The sequence below is a fragment of the Mauremys reevesii genome, linkage group 1 (assembly GCF_016161935.1).
Source record: "Mauremys reevesii isolate NIE-2019 linkage group 1, ASM1616193v1, whole genome shotgun sequence".
Lineage (NCBI taxonomy): Eukaryota > Metazoa > Chordata > Testudines > Geoemydidae > Mauremys > Mauremys reevesii.
Genome location: NC_052623.1, coordinates 159719539 through 159745766, shown reverse-complemented (window position 1 = coordinate 159745766; position 26228 = coordinate 159719539). Strand labels below are relative to the sequence as shown.

Sequence of the window (26228 nt, the reverse complement as noted above, 5' to 3'; positions counted from 1 at the left end):
CCAGTTTAATTAAGGATTTTTCTTTTAAAAGAAAATAAATTATAGTAGAGAACAGGCAAAAGGAAAGTAAGTATGGCAGGAATCTTCATTACTCAGCATTATCTTTATTTCAATTGCTTCCAGAATTAGTCATTTCTATACTAGTTGAGTAATTTTATTTACATAAAGCCAAAAGTCTTAGCTGTAATCATATGACTTCATCACATCCTCCCAACAACTGGCGCACACATTTCTTAGCTAACATGTTCAAGTCTAATCATTAAGGAGAAAAAAATGTTGCTGTTTGTCTTGGTCTTGAACAGCATGTGTAATATAAGCCTAGCACAGTTATAACATACTGATGCAATTTTAGCAAGGAACTGTGCTGACGTTTTGTTAACTGCTAACGAAGTACTGTCTGATGTCACTGGCACTCAGTCACTGATAAAAACAGCTGATAAAGCAGGCAGATTTTACAGTCACATCTGTCATTAGGAGTGTGCTCTCGGATGAACTATTCCCTACAGCAGAGTTTAAGTAACTGCATTACATCAATGAGAAACAGCCTATCTACAACTGGCTCTGTGGGTGGTGTGAATCCAATGTACATGTGCCTGTAACATTTCCTGGCCAACCTGGATGCAGTATTTATTGTTCGCAAATGATTTGCAATAGAGTTTTAGGCTCTGCCTATGCCAGGACAATATTTCAAAAGTTTCACATCTTGGCTAACACTACTTCAGCACTACCAGAGTTAGCAATCCTAGGAGATCTCGTGTGGAGGGGCCACCAGCTGCTGCCCCCATTTTAAGCACTATCTCACTACCCATGATCACACTAAGTCTAACTAATGGTGAGGCAAGCTGATGGCCCACCTGTACAAAGGCTCCTTATATTCCTAACGCCTGTAGACCAGACCTGAACCAGTGTCGGCAGTAGCAGAGAGATTTTGAAAAATGACCCTACTGTTGATAGGGCCAAAGAGATAAGAGGAGACTTAATAAACAAAGTATCTGCAGTGGGGAAAATGCTAACACAGAAAGCATTCACAAAGAATGAGCTATGCTGCAACAAGTCCTAATATTGAAAGTCTGCTTTTTCTGTGTAACATACCCTTTTATATTCTCTTTTTTTTAACTCTAGTTCCTGTATAACTCATGTCAGTTCAATCTGCCCTTTTGTCAGGGGACTGTTCTCATTGCTATCTGAGGAGATCAGCCAGTCAGCAACCTAGTTTCCACCTGTAAATCCATTAAAGCTAATAGTGCTACTTTAGATTCACATCAGAGCTGAGAATTTGGCCCATCTCCTCCACAACATGCCTGATTATTCACTGGACATGGAAGTGAGAGTCCAGAGGTCTTTCACATGGAAAAGTGATGCACTGTACGTGTACCTCTGCTGGGCAGCTGTTTAAGTAAAATCTTAAGTACAGTACCTAGCACACACTGAGACTTCGATCACGGCCGGGAACTCTGAGCACTATCACAATACAACTAACAGAACAATGAAGAAAAGGCAAATTATTTCTTATACTGATGGTCGACTGAAACACTAAAATATATTTATCAGATTAAGTTTAGAACCCTTTAAGATTTCTTATAAATAAAGACAAATATAAATTCACTGTGCTACTCATGAGAGACTTGATTTGGAGGAATTTGTTTTTAGGCATGAGGATGAAGACTTAGTCATTAAATGAGTGCTGAGATGAATGCAGTCCTGAAGTGGATAAAGGCACTCTTCTGAAAACTCATTTCAAAGTCTGAAGAATTTGAACTGTTTGAGAGTTGGCTACTGTGAGAATTAGAGAATCTAAGAATTAGAGGATTTGATTAATAAGAGCTAATAGAAAACCAAGATGACTTCTAAAAGAGGTGTTACCATGAAAAGGACCTGGATCTTCAAAAAATTCTGAGACACACAGACAATCCAAACAGAAAATCTATATACTGGAAATGTTTAGGATCAAGTCATGAAAAGCAAATACTGAAGATGGCAGGGAGTATTAGGAACATGAAGGTATGTTTAGCTGACATCTATAGAGATAGTCATTTGCAGAAACTTCTTGGATCAACAATAAAAGTTTTCAAATGGAACTGTGATAGCTTCAGGAGAAAATTGAGAGACGAGAGCTCTAAGAACACTCAAGAGCTTCCTGCCCTCATTTGTTTTATGAAATACCTGAGTAATTTCCTTAGAGCTGAGGGGAATATGGCGCAGCAATAATCCCTCCAAATTCTGTAACACCTCTGAGTCCAAATTCAACAGCACCAAACTTTTGGCTGTGTTCAAAAAAAGAAAAGCAGTCATAAAGAAAGAGATAAGAATGAAGGGGAATACCAGAGTGTGATGGAGCAGTTACCCCTCACTGGTATGTAAGGGGTTTTAAAGCAACCTTGGGGAGGCTGTGCGGGAGGCAGCCAATAAGGAAAAGGCTTGTAGTGCCAGCCAATTAGGGGAAGGTTTATTGGAGGAGCCAATCAGGGCAAGGCTGACCCATATAAGAAGGGGCTGAGCAGAGGAGGTGACAGTCACTTGCTGAAAGGTGAGGGAGAAGGACCATGGACAGACCAGTGCTGGGTTGGGTCAGTAGAGTATGAGAAAGCTCCAGGCTGATGGCTGCCAAATTAAGGCCCTAATACAAGGGCAGAGGAGGTGCTAGGGCTGCGGGGAAGTGGCCCATGGAAGGAGACGGTGGAGTTGGAGGAGGGGCAGTACATGGCTGTTGGCTATAGGTTACCTGAGTTGGGGCCTGGAGGAGGAAACTGGCCCAGACTCCCCTCCCTTTTGCCCCTACTGGCCACTGAGGAAAGTGGCCCGTGCACAGACTGCAGTCTGCCACTGAGATGAGTGGCTAGAACCTGAACTGTAGATTGCCACTGAGGCAAGTGGTTGGACTGAGGACTGTTGGTCCCCAAAAGAGGGGAAAGAACTGCGTGAGGACAGCCGGAGGGCTGTGTCCAGAAGAGGATGTGAGTCCTGGGGAGGAAACAGGAATGATGATGTGCAAGACACCACCTGAGGAGGGCGCACTGGCAACCACCAGCTAATTCCTTGGACAGTCAGCAGGAGGCACCGCAGTGGTGAGTCGTGCCCCGTCACACAGAGAATAGCCCAATGAATTCCCTTTTCTTGTAATTGTTTTTAGCCCAGGAGAAGTGGCAAATCTGAGTCTACTCCCAATCAGTAACGCTTGGGCCAACTGCTTCTCCTTGATGCTTAATGTGGTGATTAACAGAGGAAGGTATTCTTGGTCTAGCACTTTGTAAGAGAGAAGATGAGACATACCTGTTGTATTCAGAGGAATGAAGCACTAAGAAATCAGAAGAGTCTCAAAAGGCTTTGTATCAGAAAGGAAATGTATGTTGCTGAGAAAGATGGAGCTTCTTTATATCTGCAGATAATATAATAGCATTATCCAGGACAACACCATGGAGACACTGGCCCTTGAAAATCGCTTATATCACACAGGTCCTCAAGAGGGTGTCAGCCTCCCATGACTGTAGACAAACTGTTCTCCCTGAGATGGGAGAACATGAGGAGAGAACCTACCTGCAACACAAACAAAGAAACTTGAGCTACTTAATTCATTTAGGCTTGGGGCTGCCCTTTCTACCCCCTAGAGATTTGTGAGTGATGCCCATGTGACCACAGAAGCTTTCAAAGCTATACTTGAGGATTTGTTCCTTTTTCAGATTATGGTCAATACTGCTTATCCACTGGATCCTTTGGGATTGCACTGTTTCACAGGGATTACTTTTGTACAAAAACAAGCTGAGAAGGAGAAGCATTAACTTCAGCAGGTGTGTCAAATGTTAGCTTTTTTCCTCTTGTAATTTATATAGTCTAGTACAGACACAGCTAATACAATTGTTTTCTGTTGTGAGAAAGGCCATTTGGCATCATCTCCATTTTCTAAAGACATTGGGATAGGGAGACCCAGCCCTTCCTAAAGATTTTTCATCTATTCGGGATCTCTTCCTCTTAATATCCAAGGATTTAATGACAATAGGAATCAGTTCATCAGTTTTGCTATCTTGAAAAAGTCTCCTAGAGTCAGACAGGAAAGAAGAAATCTCTCTTTCCTTCAAGTGAAAAAATAGTGGCAGGAGAAAAAAAAAGCCTTCTTTGAATTAAATTGAATATTTTTGCTCACTCCTCTTTCGTGGAAGGAATATTCTTGTTTAGACTTCCTCCTAAAGGGATTGGATCAGGACTGACAAGCTCGGGGAGGGCTGGTAAGGAGTGTAATTAGGCATGTCACAGAAAGCTGAAAGCAGAGATATAAATTCATAAACACTTTGAAATTCCAGGTCATAGGCACTTGCAGGGTGGAGAGGGTGAAAAGTATCAGAAGAGCCTGTAAGGGCAGTGGCAGAAGAGTCCGAGGATGACTCTGAGGGGAACTCTGAAGGCCTTGAGAGAGAGTTTGAGGAGCTGTGGAAAGTCCAGGCATCACAGGGACTATACCTTTACCCAGTCTGCTCTTTGCAGGAGTCTCCTCCATTACTGCAGCACAAACAGGGTAACCCTGAGACTATATAAACTAGTGCTCCAGCCACTTGCTAAGAACTGTGTGGAAAAAGAAACAGGCAGGGCTGGGGTGCTTGATGTCTCTGAAGTCATGGGTCCTGGCCAACAAGGGTTGAGGAGGCTGGGCCCTGCAAGCAGTGGAAGGAAGGAGGAAGCGGGGAAAAGAGAGAAATGAAATAACAAAACAGCTAAGGCAATTTGAAAAGGTGAAGAAATCCCTGAGCGCAGAAAAAACTGCCTGGACCTTCCGCTCAGGAAGATGATGGGAGTGAGGGTAGATCCTGGGCTCATCCTCTGTTCAGTACTGTGGGTCCAGTTGCACAAACTACTCCGCCATCTCTGTCAACTGGAAGCAGGCCTTCCCAGCACTCAGGAATCTGAACTGGCAGATGCACACTGCCTAGGAATCCTTGTCCTTTCTCAGAATTTAAGAATTTCAGCTTCAGAAAGTAAAGGTATTATATAAGTCTTTTTTCCTCACTCCACACACAGATGAGAGACACCTTTCGAACGCACAACAGCATCTCACCCTCTTTTTCCATCAACAATTGCAAATTAAATACTATCAATTGTCTATCTTTGTCTGCTTATGTGACCGTAAGCGCTTTAATTAAAAAATAAAATCACATCAACTATCTAGCTCCAAACAAGTTTAACTTATTCCATCAAGGTCTTTTGAATGGGGCATTTGGGAGCTTCAGTCACCTTATTTTTGTTAGAATAACGACCTAAATATTAGTTTGTCATAAAGAAGAAAAAGTGGAGCAATGTGTGTAAGGTTTCTAATTAATAATAATTAGAGATATACCCATCCCCTAGAACTGGAAGGGACCTTGAAAGGTCATTGAGTCCAGCTCCCTGTATGGCAAAAGACCATTTACTGAGGTTCCTCCACTGAGCGATTCATCTCCCCCAGCTATGTATAAATCTATAAAATGGGTATGATATTTTACAGGCGTGTTGTGAGGTTTAATTAACTGTGATCCTTTGAAGAAAAAGTTATTTGATAATGAGCCTGAGTACATAATTTGTACATAAAAATATATGCAAGAGCCATGTGGCATATAGGAAATCCCTAAGTTAATTGAAATATCATAGATCAAACAACTCCAAGTGTCAATCTGATCCTTGCAACAGCAGGTGCAACTCCCATTAACTTCTATTATTATTATTTGTACTACAATAGCCCTGCTGCACTAGGCACTGTACAAACACAGAGACAAACCAAGTGCTGAAGAGCTTAGTCTAAACAGAAAAGACACGTGAGAAGAGAAACCAACACAGAGGAGAATTTACTTACATGAGGTCACACAAGTGGCAGAGCTGGGAATATAACCTAAATCTCCTGACTTTCAATCCAATGCTCCATCCACTGACTAGACCATGCTAGATCTTATCAATGGGACTCACACCAGGGATGCATTTAGTTGCAAAGGTTAATTTGTTTCAAGATCAAAGACTAAGCTTGACCTTACCCTACATACTTTTCAGCAGTTACATTTTTATAGTGTCTCATAGATCAGAGATATTATTTTTAAGTGCATAGATGCAAGTACAGGTGGCTGTCTTCCATTTGCTTTATCAGATTTCTCCCCTCCCCCCATTGGGATACTGCCATCAATAACTCTTACATGAATTGAATGTTATACACTAGTATCATTGATAGAAATACTTATATTCATCCCTTCAGTTATTTCCCTCTCTTTGGACCTTTATTAGCTCATAAAATTTAAATAGAACAAGGTCACAGATCTGAATTTCTACTCAGCTATTATCTGTATCTATCCACAGCTATTATCAAAAAGTCCATAATTTGAACTGTTGTAACAATCTTACCGTTCAATAGCCACCAAAGTAATGGAATAAAACCTGGACTTTCACTAATATACTTCAAGCCTTTCAAGTTGATGCTCACATTGTACAGTGACATCAGCATTAGCCTAAAATAAAATTAAAAAGGTGATTAAATTGCATCTTAAACTGCATCATTACAATAACTGCATCCAATACTTACAATGAGCATCTACAGATGGCTAGATCCTGATGCATATTTCAAACTCAATATATAGGATACAAAGATATGTACTTATGTCATGTTATATACATATAGCTACATGAATGCAACAATGTGAGAGATTTTATTTAAATTTATAAATCAAAATATATTAATCATGTAAAAGTCAGCCAATTTGACAGCATTTAAATTCCTCTGAACTGAATGGGACTAGTCACATGAGTAGGGCAAGCAGGATTTGGCCTTACATGATCACTCACCATATGCAACAAAATCCTCTTAACTGGGACTCCCCAGAAGGCAGCCTATCATCCTGATTAAGCTGCTTGTCTCAACAAATGAAAGGGCCACTTAAAAAAATATAAAAGGCTGCAAAGATTTTATAACAATTACTATACTGAATCAAAAGAACTAAATGAAATTTGCTGCATTTCATTCATTCTTCTTTTGATCTTTGACAACTTCTGTATTTAAAAAAAAGACAGCAGCTTAGAATTTCACAACTTTAATACCTAGCTATGCATCTCTTAATCATCTGACACTGGCCCCTCATGTCCCTGTCAAACAAAGTTTATGCTAATTCTATACCAATTAAAGCAGCAGTCAATCATTCTTCTTATTAGGTTAAATCTGTCCTCTGGAAGACATCCTGATAAAGGAGATGTCCCGAATCTAAGAGGTACTGAGCACCCTGACTTCAGTGGGAGCTGAGGTTACGCAACACTTTAAAGGATCAGGCCACAGGTGAAGCACACTCTAAAATAAAATCCGACAGAGAGGTTATTGAGAGAGAAAAGGTGAGACTCCATTGTAGTATATTACAGATGATGTATTCCTTATGCCATCTGATCTTAAATTGAACTTCACACCCCTTGATAATCTGTACGTTATTCGCTGATAACCTGAAACTTCTACACTTAAACTCTGTACCGTTCACTTTTTTAAACATCATCTTAATAAAATTTTTACTCTTTGCCAAACAATGTGTCTTAATAGCCAGTGGGACCATGAAATTATCGCAAGCAGGCCCAATGCCTCCTGGAGTGCCACCCTTAAAGAAGGCACAATGGTATCCTCTGCCACCAAACAGAGCCAACTCCACTGGCGGTTGTGGCCACATCCATCTTTTTTTCATCCCACACTAAGTCTAGTGCCAGCAACGGCACTGGACTCTAGTAGTCTTTGTGCTGAAGGGTCTCATAAGGACTGTGTGTCTGCCGTCTGTGCAGGAGGCAAGGGGGAATTATGGGAGAAGACACACTTCTTGTTGCCCTGTTCACCCTTGCTTAGGCATGAAGAAGCCAGGCAAAATTCAGGCCCAACATATATAAGCCAGTAAGAGTAACTGTTGCAGCCACAGAAAAGCAACAAGCCTTGAGCGTGCTGTATTCTCAGCTGACTGCCAATCCAAATGTCAAGAGTGAAGGGAACGATTCTGGCCCCAGTTCTGGCAACATATAGGACTTGCAAGAGGTCGGAGAAGTCCCCTAAAATAGGAGCAGCATAGGACTTATGCAGCCTCCCTCATCAGCCCTAGCATAGGGCCTGCACCAGGGCAGATATGGAGGGAGGGGACATACCCACAGTGCAGAGTACTCCAAGGGATTCTGGACTGCTGCAGGGCTGCTCTAATTTATACCAGGGGCTGAAATGGCCCTGGCAGCAGCCCAGAAGCCAGAGGATGCAACGGTGATGTAAAGCTACCACTGCCCCCTGGGCTGCACCTCCCGGAAAGTACAGCACAGAATCTGTCCCTGGCATATGGAAACGACTTAAACCATCCTTTTTCAAGCATCTACCCAGGGCCCCTGCAAGTACAACTTAACACGACTCCCATAATGTGACAGATGGGAACTCATCCGTTCCTGTACAGGGGAACTGAGAAGGAAGCCACTGTTCTGCCACCATCTGAAATGTGTTTAGGAGTCCTTCACCAGCTCAGAGAGGATCGTTCCTGACAGTGCCAGCCTAGTCCAGTACTTGCACCCACCAGCCATATAGTACTGTCCCTGTCAGTGTCTCTATGTGCTCCCCCAAACACCTTCGCATTCACATAGGGCCAGATAATTTGGTCCTTAAACGGTGGCTATACTGTGAAAAACGTATTTTTGACTCTTAAATTTCATCATGGGTCCTTTGTGCCTCATGGATTCCACATCAAATTTGCTCAGTCTACAGGTAAAAAGATTTTTTTTTTAATTGCCAGCCCTGCAAATTCAATCTGCATCTGAGTCAAAACACACTCTTGCCTTTGCACACATCACCAGCAGTCACAAAGATGATGCAACCAAATGATGCTCTCAGTTATACCTGCATAACTTCACTGCCTCCAAATACCTTAACACCTGTGCAACCCCACAAGCCTTCAGTGGGTTTTCATAGGATGTAACTGAAGGCTTCTGTTGGCCTTTTTATTTTTGGTGTTGATGTCTGAAAAGGAAAGAACCCAGCTTAGCTTTCGGATCACAGGTTGCATCTCTGGGACTAGCAGTTAGAAAAAACATCTTTTATTTAGATATCAAAAAATCGGATGTGGCATCACACACACATTTTTAAAGTCAAATTACATTTAATGTTTATGCAGCAGAATGAAAACGCAAACACTCCGTAAGTGCTCTGCTCAGTCATATATTTTCAAAACCTCAAAACCTGTATTTCATAATTTGTCTTCCTAATGTAGCAACGTCCCTAGTCATCTTTTAAAAATACATCCGTGACCAATTTAATTCATAAAACAAACTAAAATTCTCAACTTTTCCTCATAGTTGAAAAACATATTCCCCGATCCACCCATGTTCACATAATATGAATGCTTACTGTATCTGACTAAGCCACCGAATTTCTCCCAGAAAGGTCCACTTTCAGAAGAGATAAGCAGGAGAAATTTCAATAAATTTCAGTAAGTTGAAAATGCTGAAAGCCACTGAAAAAGTGATTAGTATAAAGGTGCCATCTCAGCTTTAACTGTAAGACTGCTAATGCAATGTTATAAGATAAAATAAAATTCATGCTGGATAGAAATGTGATGCCCGTATTATACAAGTTATTCAGAAATAAGACCAAATACGGAAGTTATTTTAAGTAGTTCTGAACCTTTTGGGGAACCCAGGGCACAGGAAAGATCATATTTCTTCAAAGCTGTCAAAAACTACTGATAATACTCAATGTAGAGATTGTATTGCCACTAAATGTTTGTTGCACTCTTTGCTGAGCTAAATAGAATATCTGATGTTTGTTATTACATTGCCTTCCACACTTGCCACGTGATAAAGATTTCTGTATGTATTCTAAGATGAAAAGTTTTATGAACTTTTTTTCTTAACTAGCAATACTCTGAATAGCTTAATGTCAATTTATTCTGATTTTGTTTCTCTTTACTTTTGTTTCTCAATCATTTCCAACAGGTTTATGACCTAAATATTCAAAGGTGTTGAGCGCACACAAAACCACTGAAGTCAATGAGAGACAGCATTCAGCATCTCTAAAAACTAGGCCACTAGTGTACTGCAAACTCCTAGCCAGGAAGCTTTGAAGTGATTGAAAAAATAGTTGTATTCTGATGCTGATAGTTGTTTTTTAAGTTCTCTCCCCTTTTTAGTTTCTTTTCACTCTCTCTTTTCTCTAGGAATTGAGAATGTTGGAGGATGCTATGGGGAAGAAAGGTTAATTACTGGATCTTATGACATGCTGTGATTAATAGTGATACTTTACATTTCAAGAGATCCTTTCATGGAAGGTGCTAAAGTCTTAATAAATGATAATGGAAAAGCTAACAAATAAAATCTTGCTTTTGGGGGACTTGCCCTACACTCATGGAACAAATCCCAGTACATGCCCACAGCCTGTGTCCATGGTTTGTGTGCAAGGGAGCTTTGAGGAAGTAGGGAGTGGATTAGAATCTTCTTCCCCAATCTGGGAGGCAGGCTATGGAGCCATCAACCAGACCCTTCATGGCTGCTACTGTAGTCTCAGGTTGCAGTAAGTTTGCATTTTACTGTGCAACTTCTACACGGAGAGCTAGGGTAAAAAAACTGTAACGTTCCTAGGAGTGTTAGGAGTCTATGTCTCATTTTCAGAACTGATTTAGGTGCTTAGGAGCCTAACTTTCATGCACTTTCAATTAGACTTAGGCTTCTAAACCCCGGAATGACTTTAAAAATGGGACTTAGGCTCCTAAATTGCTTAGCCACTTTTAAAAATTTTACCCCTGGACCAGTGACTCTATTGTGGTCATGGCCCATAGCAAGCTGTGGATGCTGCTATGGAGCTGTGCTCTGCAGCATTCATGACCCATGTGCACCTCACGCCTCATAGAGATTCCACGGCCCTTATTTGGGCAGCAAAATTTAGCCTTTAGTAATGAAATGTGAATACCTCTAACTATGCATGATCAGCCAAAATAAAAACAATAAATAAAATAACCATTTCCAACAGAAAAGGTTAATATCTTTGGACATGGTCTTTCAATCTGTTCCTCAATGGAAATGTCAAACAGATTAAAAATTACGTAAAAGGACACTGCTAGTTTGTATTTTTCTTTCACTTGTTTGTTTTGTGTGGAGCTGAGGGACTGGTTGTGGTGAGCTAAAAATGAATGTTGTGGGGAGAAGAAGAAAGTTTCTGAGATTTAAACCCATTTTGCTAGCCACTCTGAAGATCTAAGCCCAAAGTAATAATATATTATTAACACCACCATAATGTGGAAAAACTCCTTGGCTCTTTATGCCACTTTCAGCTCTACTGCTCCTTTATATTCTCTCTATATAAACACAGTTTTTCCTTTGCCCTTCTCCATATTATTACCGTATATACTTGTTCATAAGCTGAATATTTTTGGTAAAAAAGTGACGCATCAAAGAGTGGGGGTCAGCTTATAAACAGGTCTACACCAAAATTTGATGATTTAAAACTCTATGGCAGGGATCGGCAACCTTTGGCTCATGGCTCATCAGGGTAAGCACTCTGGTGGGGCTTGTTTACCTGCCTCGTCTGCAGATTCAGCCGATCGCGGCTCCCACTGGCCGCGGTTCGCCGTCCCAGGCCAATGGGGGCTGCGGGAAGCAGTTGCCAGCACATCCCTCGGCTCGCGCCGCTTCCCACAGCCCCCATTGGCCTAGAGCAGCGAACCACGGCCGGTGGGAGCTGCGATCGGCTGAACCTGAGGACGCGGCAGGTAAACAAACTGTCCCGGCCCGCCAGGGTACTTACTCTGGCAAGCCGCATGCCAAAGGTTGCTGATCTCTGCTCTATGGAATCATTGAATTGAATATCTAATACACTGTCATTTTGTTTACCTGGAGCATCTGCAGGCATGGAGCCCCTCAGCACCCTATAGCCACGGTTCGCCGTTCCCATTGGCTGGGAATGGCGAACTGTGGCCACAGGGAGCTGAGGGGCTCCATGCCTGCAGATGCTCCAGGTAAACAAAATGCCCCGACCCTCCAGCGGCTTACCCTGACAGGCTGGGAGCCAAAGTTTTCCAACCCTTGAAATATAGAGTCGGCTTATGAAAGGGTCATACAGTTTTTGCTATTTTTCCTTATCCATCTTGGGGGGGGTTCAGCTTATAAATGAAAGGGCTAATGAATGAGTACATACAGTATATTCCTCTCACTCTTATTTTTGTTATTTCCCCCAACCCTCCAAGTAACAAAAATTGGAAATGCATAACTCAGTCATCACATCTTTGAAGTAGCTACACTTATTTATAAAGTAATTAGTTGAAAAAAAAACCCCAAAATGTTTCAAATCAGCATTTCCTCTGGTCAGTAGAAAAGATGTCATTTGATTTCGGAATCTGGACTCACACTTGTTTCTACGGCTTTTACTTGTCGTGATTTCTTAAAAATAAATTGTGTGACAACCTGGTAGCCATGCAGGCCTTACAAGTTTGACTATCAAACCTAGTCTCTCTAACCCAAGAGCCAGGTTTCAAGGAATATAAATAGGATCAAAGATTATCACTGCATTATGTAAGATACTGTAAAATTTATTGTAGCACTGCTGTAAAATTAATTTGTGCAGTGCCTCTTCTAGGTTATATGCTAACCCAGTTGGATGGACTTTATATACTGATATTCTACAAACTAGATGTCCCCTGTTGAGTCTTTGGTTTGTCTGTAGGATTGACTTGCACATGTTTTCAAATGGCTGTTGCAAGGTAGCTGGAGATTACACCACCATGAGAAACTGTTTGGCAATCAGCTTTAGTTGTCTTTACAATAAAGAACTTATTTTTTAAACTCATTTACGAAAGGAAGCCCTTCAAACACTGATGATGACAATATTGCCAAGTGTTCAAAAATCAAGAGCCAGCCCTCAAAACTCATAAGATTGCCTTAACAATCAAGAGATTTGTAGAAGTCTGGGCTCTTTTTATTTGCCTTATGGATTGTGAGCCGGGGTTCTCAAACTGGGGGTTGTGACCCCTCAGGGGGTCATGAGGTTATTATGCGGGGGGTTGTGAGTTGTCAGCCTTCACCCCAAACCCCGCTTTGCCCCCAGCATTTATAATGGTGTTAAATTAAAAACACTTTTTAATATCATTATAAGGGAGGGTCGCACTCAGAGGCTTGCTGTGTCACCAGTACAAAAGTTTGAGAACAACTGCTTTAGAGGTCACATTTTCAAGCTTTTCTCTGAAATCATGAGGGCCAGAAACTTGCATTTTAAAAAAATGAAAGTTGTGATTCTCACATAAGCATATGACTCCAGAAATTGGGGCATTCAGAAAAATATCAAATAATATTAAAGTTGGCTATCCTATTTTAAAGGTTGACTTCCAAATCCTACGCTTGGGAAACAGCATGATAGACATTACGTAATGCTAAGGCACTCTGTAATGATATACATAAATAACAAATCATTAACAACATCGTCATTCAATATTTATGCTTTTTCACAGATCAACATTCAAATATCTACTAAAATAAAATACTGCACACATGAATCAAAGATTATTCACATCAATAATATTTATCTTATTAATTTTGGATATCATAATATTCACAATCACCATATTAAGGCTCCCAATCCCTATTGTATCCAAGCACCATATACATATGTCTAAGACAAGCTGAATTTCATACCTGCCAGGTACACCTTGCTTCGATTAATTAGTAATATTGCTCAGAAAATGGCAAAGAATGTTAATGTGTTTCATTTCTTCATTTACTGGAAAGTCTGACTTTTCCCCTTTTTGGATTGTGTATCATAGTCTTTTCTTTACAATATTTCATAGCATCATAGATTCATTCGTCTCACAGGACTTCTTTACAGACACCCCTTTACCAATGTTGATGACAGCAGCTTGTGAGTAATAAGGTGGCAGGAGGTCATTTACTCTTTGCTGGCCTAAGACAAATGCACATTTGGTACATATGTAAGCTACTTATTTAACTAACCAGGCATAGTATTTTAACAGATTATTTTTCATTTTGGACAGCGATACAGAGTGAGTCCTACATTTCTCTCAGTTCTTTTCCCTACTTTAATACCTGAGCCTCTCTTAAATACCATTCATCCCAGCAATTCTACCTCTTACCAAAGCAGTGATGGGCACATCTCCACATTGCCTATTATTCTGGTGCTTGATAGACCTTGCAGAGACACTGATGTGCCTGCAACATTGGCTGAGGGGAATCAGTATGCAGCCACCAGCCTTGCAACCACACCTAGTATATTTCTGAGGAATGGATGCTGTGAATATTATTTCCAATGGACTTATTTCCTCTCCAGTAAAGTAAATAATGAATGAATCTGTGACGTGGTGTGTAAACTCCACACCAGCATGGAAGGAGTTAGGGAGCTGCTTGGGGCTGGAGTAGCCCATCCTGCAACACCTGCAAGTCATGCCAGGAATGGACAAGGCGCCTCAAAGGAGGAAGTTCCCCTCAATAGTGGACAGCCCTGGAAGAATGCAGGGTGCTATGCTTCCCAGCTCCCAGGAAGGCCTGATGTCTAGTGCAACCTCTACCTGCACAAAAAGGAAACACAGATCTCCTGTGATAAGAGGAAGAGACTTATCCAATAGCTTGTGCTGGAGTCCCAGAGGACTCTAAGGTGGACTACAGCCCATCCAGGGCCTCTCTGAAGAAAGAGGTCAATATCCTGGTCAGAACTGCATATATGTTTTTATTTCTTGGCCCCTTTCTTTGGCTTGGTCTACACTGGGTGTGTGTGTGTGGGGGGGGAATCGATCTAAGATACGCAACTTCAGCTATGTGAATAACGTAGCTGAATTCGACGTACTTAGATCTACTCACCGCGGTGTCTTCACTGCAGTGAGTCGACTGTTGCCGCTCCCCCAATGACTCTGCCTGCGCCTCTCATGCCAGTGGAGTATAGGAGTCAACAGGAAAGTGCTCGGGGGTCGATTTATCACATCTAGACTAGATGCGATAAATCGACCCCCACTGGATCGATTGCTGCCCACCGATCCGGGCAGTATAGACATTGCCATTAACTTCTTTTGCTGCCTTTGGATTGTTTGTTTCACCTGTGACTCTGAAAAGAGGAGAAATTGCCAGAAGGAGGGCTGAGAGCCCACCTCCACTAGACTGTCACTGAACATTCCTGCCAAAAGGACTGGATTTGTGTGACTGCTACTTTCCAAGTACATCCAAAGGAGGCATAGAGTAGTAAAAGAATCACTCCGTGAATGGAGGAGTACTGTGCTAGTGCCAAAACTTGATGGCATGACATGTTTCTGCACTGATTTTTAAAAGGTCAATGTGGCTTCAAAATTTAATGCATAGCCAAAGCCAACAGTGGATGAGCTATTACAATGGCTGAGAGCTGCCAGATATACCGTATTGTCCCGAGTATAGGCCGCACTTTTTCCCCCTAATTTAAGTCTTTAAATTAGGGGTGCGGCCTATAATCGGGATCTTGAAAAAAAAAATACTTCAAATCCCAGCCGCGGCTGGGAATCAGAGCGCTCTGGGCTGCCCGCCACAGCAGCGAGCCCAGAGCGCTTTAAATCCCAGCCGCGGCGGGGAATCAGAGGGCTCTGGTCTGCCCGCAGCAGCGGGGAGCCCAGAGCGCTTTCAATCCCAGCCGCGGCGGGGAATCAGAGGGCTCTGGTCTGCCCGCAGCAGCGGGGAGCCCAGAGCGCTTTCAATCCCAGCCGCGGCGGGGAATCAGAGGGCTCTGGTCTGCCCGCCCGGCGGGGAGCCCAGAGCCCTTTAAATCCCAGCCGCGGCGGGGAATCAGAGGGCTCTGGTCTGCCTGCCCGGCGGAGAGCCCAGAGCCCTTTAAATCCCAGCCGCGGCGGGGAATCAGAGGGCTCTGGTCTGCCCGCCCGGCGGAGAGCCCAGAGCCCTTTAAATCCCAGCCGCGGCGGGGAATCAGAGGGCTCTGGTCTGCCTGCCCGGCGGAGAGCCCAGAGCCCTTTAAATCCCAGCCGCGGCGGGGAATCAGAGGGCTCTGGTCTGCCCGCCGCGGTGCGGAGCCCAGAGCCCTTTAAATCCCAGCTGCGGCCGGGACTCAGAGGGCTCTGGGCTGCCCCAGCCGTGTCCCTGCCTCCCCCGCCACCCGGCTCCGACCCCGGCCGCTCCCCCGCCGCCCAGCCCCGGCCCCGCGTACCCGCCTCCGCCGGCCCTGGCCTCGCGCCGCCCGGCTCCAGCCCCGGCCACGTCCCCGCCGCCTGGCTCCGGCCCGGCCCGGCGTCCCGCCCCACCCACCCCACCCGGCCCCAGGCCGCGTACCTGCCTCCGCCGGCCACGTCCCGCCTCCCCTGCCGCCCGGCTCCACCCCGTCCGCGTCCCCGCCTCCCCCGCCGCCCGGCTCCAGCCCCGTGTACCTGCCTCCGCCGCCCGGCCTCAGGGCCGCCCAGAGGGGGGGGCAAAGGGGGCAATTTGCCCCCGGCCCCACGAGAGTTTTTCGGGGCCTCCGGAGCGGTGTCCTTCACTCGCTCTGGGGGGCCTGGAAAACTCTTGCGGGGCCGGGCGCAGGAGCTTCTTCTGCTCCTGGTCTTCGCCTGCGGGGGGGGGTCCTTCCGCTCCAGGGTGGAAGGACCCCCCCACTGGCGAGTTACCTCCCAAGCGGGACCCGCTGCCGAAGTGCAGCCCGGTCTTCGGCGGTAGTTCGGCGGCGGGGGGCCCTTCCGTTCCAGGACCCGCCGCCGAAGTGCCCCGAAGACCCGTGGCGGGGCCTCCCGCCACCGAATTACCGCCGAAGACCGGGCTGCACTTCAGCGGCGGGTCCCGCTTTGGCGGTAATTCAGCGGCGGGGGCGCCCCGCGGCGGGTCTTCGGGACACTTCGGCGGCAGGTCCCGGAATGGAAGGGGCCCCCCCTGCCGAAGACCCCGGGCCCCCGGAATTCTCTGGGCGGCCCTGCCTGGCCTCGCGCTGCCCGGCGCCGGCCCCGGCCGCGCGTCCCCCCCCGCCCGGCGCCGCATCGCCTGTCCCCATCCCGCGTCCCCGCCACCCGGCTCGGCCCGCATCCCTTCGGCCGCCCTACTCTGGCCGGCCAGCTACCTGGCTCTGGCCGTCTGGCTCCCGCCACATCCTCCAGCTCTGGGCTCCGGCCGCGTGACTCCTGCTCCGGCCCAGCATCCCGGGGCTCCTGGCTCCAGCCGCGGCCGGACTGTAGTGCCGCCAGCCACATCCAGGTAGCGCAGTAACGGGGCCGGGAGGGGTGTTGGAGAGAGGGCAGGGGAGTTCGGGGTGGGAGGGTGGATAGGAGTTGGGGGGGTCAGAGGGCAGGGAACAGGGGGATTGAATAGGGGCAAGGGTCCTGGTGGGGCAGTTAGAAAGGATCAGGGGATGGATGGGGCGGTGGGAGGCAGTCAGGGGCAAGGGTTCCAGGGGCTGTCAGGGGACAGAGAGAAGGGGTGGTTGGATGGGGCAGGGGTCCCTGGGGTGGGGGGAGGTGTCAAGGAACGCGGGGGGTTGGATGGGGCAGGAGTTCGGGGGGGGCCATGATTCCTAACCCTAAGAACATTTGCTAATGTTGTTGATTGTTGTGCAGGGGAGAGGGTGAGAACTGTTCCCATCAGTCTCCTTGTTGTCCATTCCTTTTCCCTTCTTTATTTACAGTATAACTACAAAATAGTTTTCAATATTTCTGAGTATATAACATATGCCATCAAAAGCAGGACTACCAAACGTGTTAAAAGTGTTAAAAATACTGGTACATGTCTTCCTATTCATTAAATAAAATACTGTTTTACTGTTCTACTAATGTGTGTATTTTCTTTGTTAAAAAAAGTTAAAAAATTATTTTTTTAAAAATAGCACCAAACTTTAAGGGTGCGGCTTATAATCAGGAGCGGCCTATACTCGGAACAATACGGGTATATCCACTTCAGAGCTCACAAAAGGGTACTGGAAAATACCTTTGCCAGAACCTGGGGGAAAAACAGCTTTTTCCACATCCTTTGGTATATATCAGTGGTGCGCAAACTACAGCCCAACACTGTCTATATCAAGTCCAATAAATGTTTTTGGTCACTCTGAGGCAGCAGAAACTTTCCAGAAGCTAACGGACCGAATCTTGTGGCTGTATAGGCAGCATGCAGCGGCCTACTTAGATTATATAGTTCTCTCCAGCCAGGACTGGGACAGTCGCTTAAAAATGGTCACAGCAGTGCTCCATTTCCTCGCACATGCAGTAAGGCAGGGAACTGCAATGTCATGTACTTAGGCTACATCAGGGGTCGGCAACCTATGGCATGCGTGCCAAAGACGGCACGCAAGCCAATTTTTAATGGCACACTGTGGCCGCTGCCAGCCCCACTCAGCCCGCTGCCGAACTCCGGGAGCAGGCTGAGCGGGGCCGACGGCCGGGACCCTGGCAGGCAGCAGCATGCCATTAAAAATCCTGCCTGGCCCAGCCCGCTCTTCTCTGCCCCCTGCCTACCGCTCTCTCTGGCAGGGGCAGGGGGCTGAATGCAGAAGCAAGCTTGGTCCTGCCGGCTGCTGCTGTAGGGCAGGCTCTGCCGGCAGCCAAGCTTCCCCCTCCCCCGCTTCTTCCCTCAGCGCGCTGCATCATGCCCCGCCCCTCTCCCTCCCTGCCACCGATGGCCCTTGCAAGGGAGGGGAGAAGAGGAGCCCCAGCGCCCTCACTGCTCAGACCGGGAAGGAGGCAGAGAAGAGGCAGGACCGGGGCCTTGGTGAAGGGGGGTGGAATCAGGGCGTATCCCTCCAGCCCCCTGCCGTGTGCCGCTCAGGACGGGGGGCTGGGAGCATCCCCCCAATCCCAGCCCACCCCTCTGCCCTGACCCCTGCACCCACCTCACTCCCCAGCCCCCTACACCCTCCCCCACCACCCCAGCCCTGACTCTGGCACCCCTCACACATACCCAGCCCCCCCACACCTCCTGCCCTGACTCTTGCACCCCCCCACATCCCCACCCCGCGCACCAAACGGGAGCTCTTGCACCCACACCCACCCCACATTCCCACCTGCACCCCTCGCACCAAATGGGAGCTGCCCAGGTAAGCGCTCCACACCCAACCTCCTGCCCCAACCCTGAGCCCCCTCCCTCATTCTAGCTCCTGGGCCAGACCCTGCACCCCAACCCCCAGCCTGCTCCTTCACCCACAGCCCTGTGCTCAGTGCACTCCCACCCTCAGCTCAGTGCAGAGAGAGGAAGAGAACAGGCCAGAACCAGAGAGAAGGTAGGTACCCACTGTATGTGGGCAGGGCCGGGACCCCAGACCAGCAGCAGGCTGAGCGGGGCCGGCAGCTGGGACCCTGGCTGGCAGGAGCCAGCGGACGGAATCCCAGACCGCCGCCGGTCTGGGGTCCCGGCCCCCGGCCCCGCTCAGCCCACTGCCAGTCTGGGGTTCTGGCTGCCGGCCCCTTGCCAGCTGGGGTCCTGGCCGCAGGCCCTGCTCAGCCCGCTGCCGGCCTAGGTGAATGGAACCCCAGACTGAGAGCAGGCTGAGCAGGCCGGCAGCGTAAAATCAGCATTTTAATTTAATTTTAAATGAAGCTTCTTAAACATTTTGAAAACCTTGTTTACTTTACATACAACAGTAGTTTAGTTATATGATATAGAAACCTTCTAAAAAACATTAAAATGTATTACCAGCACGTGAAACCTTAAATTAAAGTGAATAAATGAAGACTCGGCACAGCACTTCTGAAAGGTTGCCGACCCCTGGGCTACACCATGAGAGAAAGCCAACTACGACCCCTACTGAACAAGGTCCAAGCCTTGATACATTGTCCTGTTCCCACGACAAAAAAACCCACTTGTGAGTTGCAGGCTGTTATCAAGGTTTTGTGCTGGGATTCACCACTACTAAGCTCTCTTCACAGATCTCGTAAAGGACAGATGCCCAGAAAAGATCCAGTGGTTGAAAAGCCCGCGATAAGGCATTTAGGATGCCGAAGGAGCGTTTATGTAAGGAGCCAGTCCTTTTTAATCCACACTTTTCAAAAAGATTTATTCTGCAAATAAATGCCTCACATATAGGACTAAGGTTGATCCTTTTGCAAAAAAAATGAGGGGGAAGGACATCTGGTATTGTACAACAACCAAAAGTTGTTCCCCAGAGAGAAAATATACTCCGTGGTCAAGAAGGAGGCACTGGCAGTGAAATGGGCTGTGGATTCAGTGGATACTATCTGCTGGGAAACCCTTTTTTTTTTTTTAAATCACAGACCACACTCCACTTAGGCGTATGAACACCATGAAAGACACCAATCCAAGGATAATCCGCTACAACCCTACAGCTTCCGGGTACTCAACTGACCTGATAAGGCACATCAAAATGCTGACTTTTTTTCACAAGACAGCAATTCCAGCACAGGGGATGCCACCCTTGCCCCTGTCTTGAGAGGGAGGATACGTAAACCCTACCCCAGTATGGAGGCGGTTAAGGCACTGCTTTGGGCTGGAGGAGCCTCATCACACCACACCTGCAAGTCATGCCAGGAATGGAGGAGTCTGAAAGGAATAAGCTCCATTCAGTAGTGGGCAGCCCTGAAGGTGAGCAGACTGTTAAGTTTCCCAACTCCCAGGAAGAAGCCGGACAGCTAGCAGAATCTCTGTCCTCACAAAAAGGGAACACAGATCTCCTGTGCCAAAAGGCGGAAGGGACTGTATCCGATAACTTGTGCTGGAGACCTACAGGTTTTCCTTTTTATTTTTCCCTTTTGTAGCCTTTGGATTGTTTCACCTTTTACTCTGGAAAAGGGGAGATATAGCCAAAACGAGGGCCGAGAGCCCTCCACCGCTAGACTGTCACCAAATGCTCCTGCTAAAAGGACCGGATCTGTATGAATGCTACTTTCCAAGTAGCATCCAAAGTGGGTGCTCTGATGGGGGCAGATCCTTAACAGGATCATTAGGTAAAGAGCTGTAGTAGTAATGGTCTACACTGTAAGATAACATGTTTCATTTTAAAAATATCTGGCCTTCATACACTTTCAGTTTGGTACAGAATCCTGGCTTCATGTCTCCCAGAAGCTGCATCATTGTGTCCAACAACACACGACTTGAATTAACCAGGAATTCACGGCCACATGCCAATGCAGCAACATCTACAACAGAACATAAAATAAAATAATAAAAATCACATTCCAAAAAGCAGGAAAATGAGTTCGTATCTAATACAATCAAATATTAACTACCCGTAGGAACTGTGAAGACTGAGCCATGACATCTATAAACCTTTCCCTAAATGTAGCGACACAGTCAATATGGAACTGTATAATATGCTACTGAAGCAGCAAATAATACCTAGCAGTCAAAAAACCTGTTTATAATTATACATTGTTCACTAAAAGATCTATTCAGGGTGGCTCAGCAGCAAAATGTGTAATGCAATGAGTTATGAAACAGATATGATTAAAAAAGCTCTGAACTGGCAGCATCTAGAACTACTGTGGAAATAATGCAAAGTTGATCCTAATGGACTCAGTTTTAAAGGACAGAAGATGTAGATCAGTCGTGGGCAACCTGCAGCCCATCAGGGTAAGCTGATTGCGGGCCACGAGACATTTTGCGGACGCTCAACGTCTGCAGGCACGGCCCCCTGCAGCTCCCAGTGGCCGCAGCTCACCGTTCCCAGACAATGGGAGCTGCGGGAAGTGGCAGCCAGCATGCCCCTATGGCCCACAGCTCCTATTGGCCAGGAACAGTGAACCGCGGCCACTGGGAGCTGCGCGGGGCCATACTGGTGGACGCTCAACGTCCGCAAAATGTCTCGCGGCCTGCAATCAGCTTACCCTGATGGGCCACATGCAGCCCATGGGGCTGCGAGTTGCCCACTATTGATGTAGACTGTTTTATATTTACTCCCCCTATGTTCCCAGCTAGAGTATACATGTAAAGCAGCAACAGAGGTCAATCTGCAAGATCTTCCCTGCTCTTGTAGGAGTGCTTCCTTATGCAGTGGACAACACAATAGGCAAAAAATGCAGGAAGACTATTACTCTGCTAAGGATACTGGACTAGATGACCACCTGAGGTCCCTTCCAAACCCTGATATTCTATGATTCTATGATACAGTTTTATCTTGAATAAACTTCTTGTACTGTAGGAAGCAAAACAAGTTCAAATGTTAAGCAGTGAGGAATAAAACAACATTACAACAGCTTGCATTTAGAAAAAATGAGCCTGACTCTCCTCAGACAGATGTAAATCACGAATAACTTGACTGAAACCTACAGAGTCATAGCTGGTGTAAAACTGGAGTAAGTGAGATGAGGATCAGGCCCAATTGCATTGTATTCTGACACACTGAACCCTTAAAGAGAAAATATATTGTAATCCTCACATTAACATGACAAAATTATGAAAATATATACATGTAGTCTTGCTATACTATCAATCACAAAATGGTTAAAAAAGGGAGAATATATATTCACCAACAGTAGGGAAGAAAGAAAGAGAAATAAAAGTACAAAAACGTGACATTTTTGAAATTACAACCCTCGTCTAGAATGGATTTACTGTAAGAAAATCTGGCAGGAGGTGTTAGGCATCTTTTTTTCCTATTTGCTCTTTTTACTGCTGTTTTTTTAACATTTGCAGGGTGCTTTTAAGTAATGACTGTGACACTGACAGACCACTTCAGCTTGATGCTAAGAGACCAGCTCAAATCAAAGCCATAGGCCAATTCACTTGTGGTTTGAATATCAAAGACATTTTAATGTTATTGTCTTCATTTACCTATAATCTGTGGTTTACTCTCACCTTACATTATGTATACCCTGTACTTAATTAACTGTAGATCAAAAGTGTATGTTAGTGAGAATTTAATTGATGTGTAAACTTCATGAAAACTAATGAAAGATTGTTGGGATTGCTGTAACTAAATGCATTGTGTATATCTCTGTAATTGGATTGCCCATCAAATGGGATTGGAGCCTTGGAAATATAAATGAAGAAGCATGCTAACTTCAAAGCATAGGTCATTGTGTTCGACAATGGGAAATCCACAGACCCAGTCTGCGTTTAGTCAACCGAGGAAAAGCCTATTCTGTAATGGAAACATTTGCCAAATTGCTTTCTAGGGAAGACAGCTACAAGAATGGATTCAGGGAATGATCCTGAATCTCTGAACTGTCTGGATTCTAACAGGGTTGAATACTGAGAAAGACAGAGATCCCCAGAATTATTTTGATAAACCCTGAGAGACTTAGGGAAAACTAGCAGATTATTACATCTCTGCTATCAATTTGGATGTACAAACTTGGACTCACCTGTTAATGTGTTTTACCTGCTTTAACTTCTCAATAACTCATTTCCTTTTCTTAGCTAATAAACCTTTAATTAGATTACTTGAGAAATCGGCTGCCAGTGTTGTTTTTGGTGTAAGATTGAGAGTATCCATTGACTAGGGAAAAGTGACCGATCCTTTGGAATTGGGAGTACCAATGTGAGGTGATTTTTGGTTTTAATAACCTTTCATCACAAAGTCTAGTTTGTCTGGGTGGCAAGATGTGCTGGAGAGTCTAAGGGGACTGTTTGTGACTCCATGGTAAGAGTACTGGTGTGGTGAAATCTAATTATAGAATATACTACCAGCTTGGGGGGTCTGCCCTGTTTTCTGACAGTCTGACCTGAGACTGGCACTCTCAGTTGTGAGCTACTCTAGACATTGTGACAATGATTTTGCAGTCAACTGATGGTTTAGGTTTTTTGGAAGAGTAAATCATTGCTGGACTGGTTTACTGTTTCTGAAACTCCACATTGGTCTTGTTTTCTTTTTTCTCTCCTGCTTAATAATTATTTTTACAAAAATCACCATAAAAGATTTTTTTCTTCATTTGTTCTAAAGGAGAAAGCAGCATTAAAAATAATTAACAAACTTACTACATGATCCACTTTATACCAATTTCAAGAGACAATTTTTTATCTAAAATCTGGGGAAAACACTTGGTACAAAAATCACAGATGCCCACTTGAAATTTTTATACATTCAGGTGATGAAGTGCTACATCAGGGGTCGGCAACCTTTCAGAAGTGGTGTGCCAAGTCTTCATTTATTCACTCTAATTTAAGGTTTTGTGTGCCAGTAATACATTTAAACGTTTTTAGAAGGTCTCTTTCTATAAGTCTATAATATATAACTAAACTATTGTTGTATGTAAAGTAAATAAGGTTTTTAAAATGTTTAAGAAGCTTCATTTAAAATTAAATTAAAATGCAGAGCCCCCTGGACCAGTGGGCAGGACCTGGGCAGCGTGAGTGCCACTGAAAATCAGCTTGCGTGCCGCCTTCGGCATGCGTGCCATAGGTTGCCTACCCCTGTGCTACATGAAAAAAATGACAAATGTCAGAAAGCATGAGTATCACTGTATGTGCTAATATTTTAAGGGATGGAGATGATGAGAGGGCAAAAACATTTTAAATAGATTCAGGACCTGTACTAATGCTAGTAAATTCGTTGGGTTCAAAGTCCTGCTCACCATTCTGTATCTTCAGGCGGCTAGCCCCAAAGGTATGTTGGACATTTCAGTAACAATAAATATCGCTCTCACATGAATACACTTTCGATGCTGAACCCAATGAACCCATTAAAGACAGAGAATACCAGTTGAAGAAGTAACAACATAAGTCATAAAAAATTATCTTAAAAGACACATAGGAACTCCCATACTAGCTCAGACTTACATACATCTAGTTCAGTATCCTGTCTCCAACAATGGCCTGCACCAGAAGAGTCAGAGGAAGGTGCAAGAAACCCTACAGCAGGCAAATATGGAATGATCTTCACCTCATGACGCTCTCACTCTAATTCCCAACAGATAAAAACTGGTTTAAACCCTGAAGCATAAAATATTGTCTCCCTTCAACAACTCTTTTTTTGCATAACTATAACAAATCTGGATAATCTTCTTATCCATATAAATATCCAGTCCCTCTTTCAATCTTACTAAATTGTTGGTCTCAACAGCAGCCAGTGGCAATGAGTTTCACAGTCTAATTACATGCTGAATTAAAAAGTATATCCTTTAATCAGTTTTTAATTTGCTACCTTTCAATTTTATTAAATGCCCTCGTGTTCTTGTGTTGGGAGGTAAGGAGACCAGAATCTCCCAATTTAGAGCAGATCTAATCTTATCTAGAAGACCCAAACTGTAGACCAATCTGGTTACACATGATGGAAATTCTGTTTTTTGTTTTTTTTTTCATTTTTTTTAATTAAGAAATTATATCCAAAAAACCTACCTTAAAAATGTTAAGGTTGCAAAACCAAGATTAAGGTTCAATCATTCATTACAGTGTATCCTTTACCATATTTGTCCTTTCCAAATTAAATAGACATACTAGGTGAAATCTCAGCAGCACTGAAGTCACTGGCAATATTATTTTTATTTTTAACTCCCACTGAAGCCTTCCTCATTCCACAAACCTCTAAACATTGTCATTGTCAGTCTCTGGACCTTTATTTCTGTTATGCTTTTATAAATGAAGTGATCTGAGGCAGAATAAAACCACACCTTTAATTTGTGGACGGGCATAACGTTTTCTGTATTATTCTTAATACAGTCTTTCATCTTACTCACATTTACTAGACATCTTAATGAACTAGCCACAGTGACACCTAGATCACCACCATCCCACTCCAAAAATAGGTTATTAAATTCAGAACCCACTACTGTGTATGAATAATTTATGTTGTTCTTATTTGGAACATCTTGTTGAATTTGTTGAATTTCATCCGCCATCATTTTGGCCAGTTTTCCTAGTTTTATTAGGAATTTCTGTAGTTCTTCACAATCCTCTCTAGTTTTGACTAACCTATATAATTTTGTGTCTCACCAAATGCTTCCATCTCAATAGTTTGGCCCTCTTTCACGATGTTGATTATAGGGGCACACAGCTTTCAACATTTTTCTATGCTAAGAGCAAACGGTTCTTTGGCTTCCTATCTTTTACTTCTCACCCTACGATATCAGGCTTCCTTAATAACCATTTGTGAGGAATATACACCTTCTGGAAGTGAGATAATTAGCTTATGTCTTCTACTAATATTATATTAAAAGTGAAAGCCTTGTCTAAACTTGTGATTATAGCAAGAGAGAATCTAAACAGCAGCTTTTTCTTTTCAACAGATCTGCTCCCAGGATGAATTCAGAATCATATTTACCAACTTAAATAAAGTAAGTTTTAGCATGTTTTACTCTTCTTAGCATGGCAGAACCAACACCACTAGAAGACAATGAAGCTTTCTAGAACTTGAAGAGAATGGTGATTCCTAAATGATTCCAACATTTTAAAAATATCAATCA

General features: G+C 44.5%; 1 protein-coding gene across 3 annotated transcripts in view; it reads right to left on the bottom strand.

Moving 5' to 3' along the window:
* Positions 1 to 26228, bottom strand: part of LOC120406522 (heat shock transcription factor 2 binding protein) — a 50887-nt gene that overhangs the window by 3866 nt on the left and 20793 nt on the right. For all 3 annotated transcript variants that reach the window (XM_039541434.1, XM_039541442.1, XM_039541439.1), the window contains exons 6-7: positions 20909 to 21026; positions 6352 to 6455 (exon numbers count right to left, since the gene is read on the bottom strand). In XM_039541434.1, coding sequence (XP_039397368.1) covers positions 6352 to 6455; positions 20909 to 21026 — 222 coding nt within the window. The remainder of the gene's footprint in view (positions 1 to 6351; positions 6456 to 20908; positions 21027 to 26228) is intronic.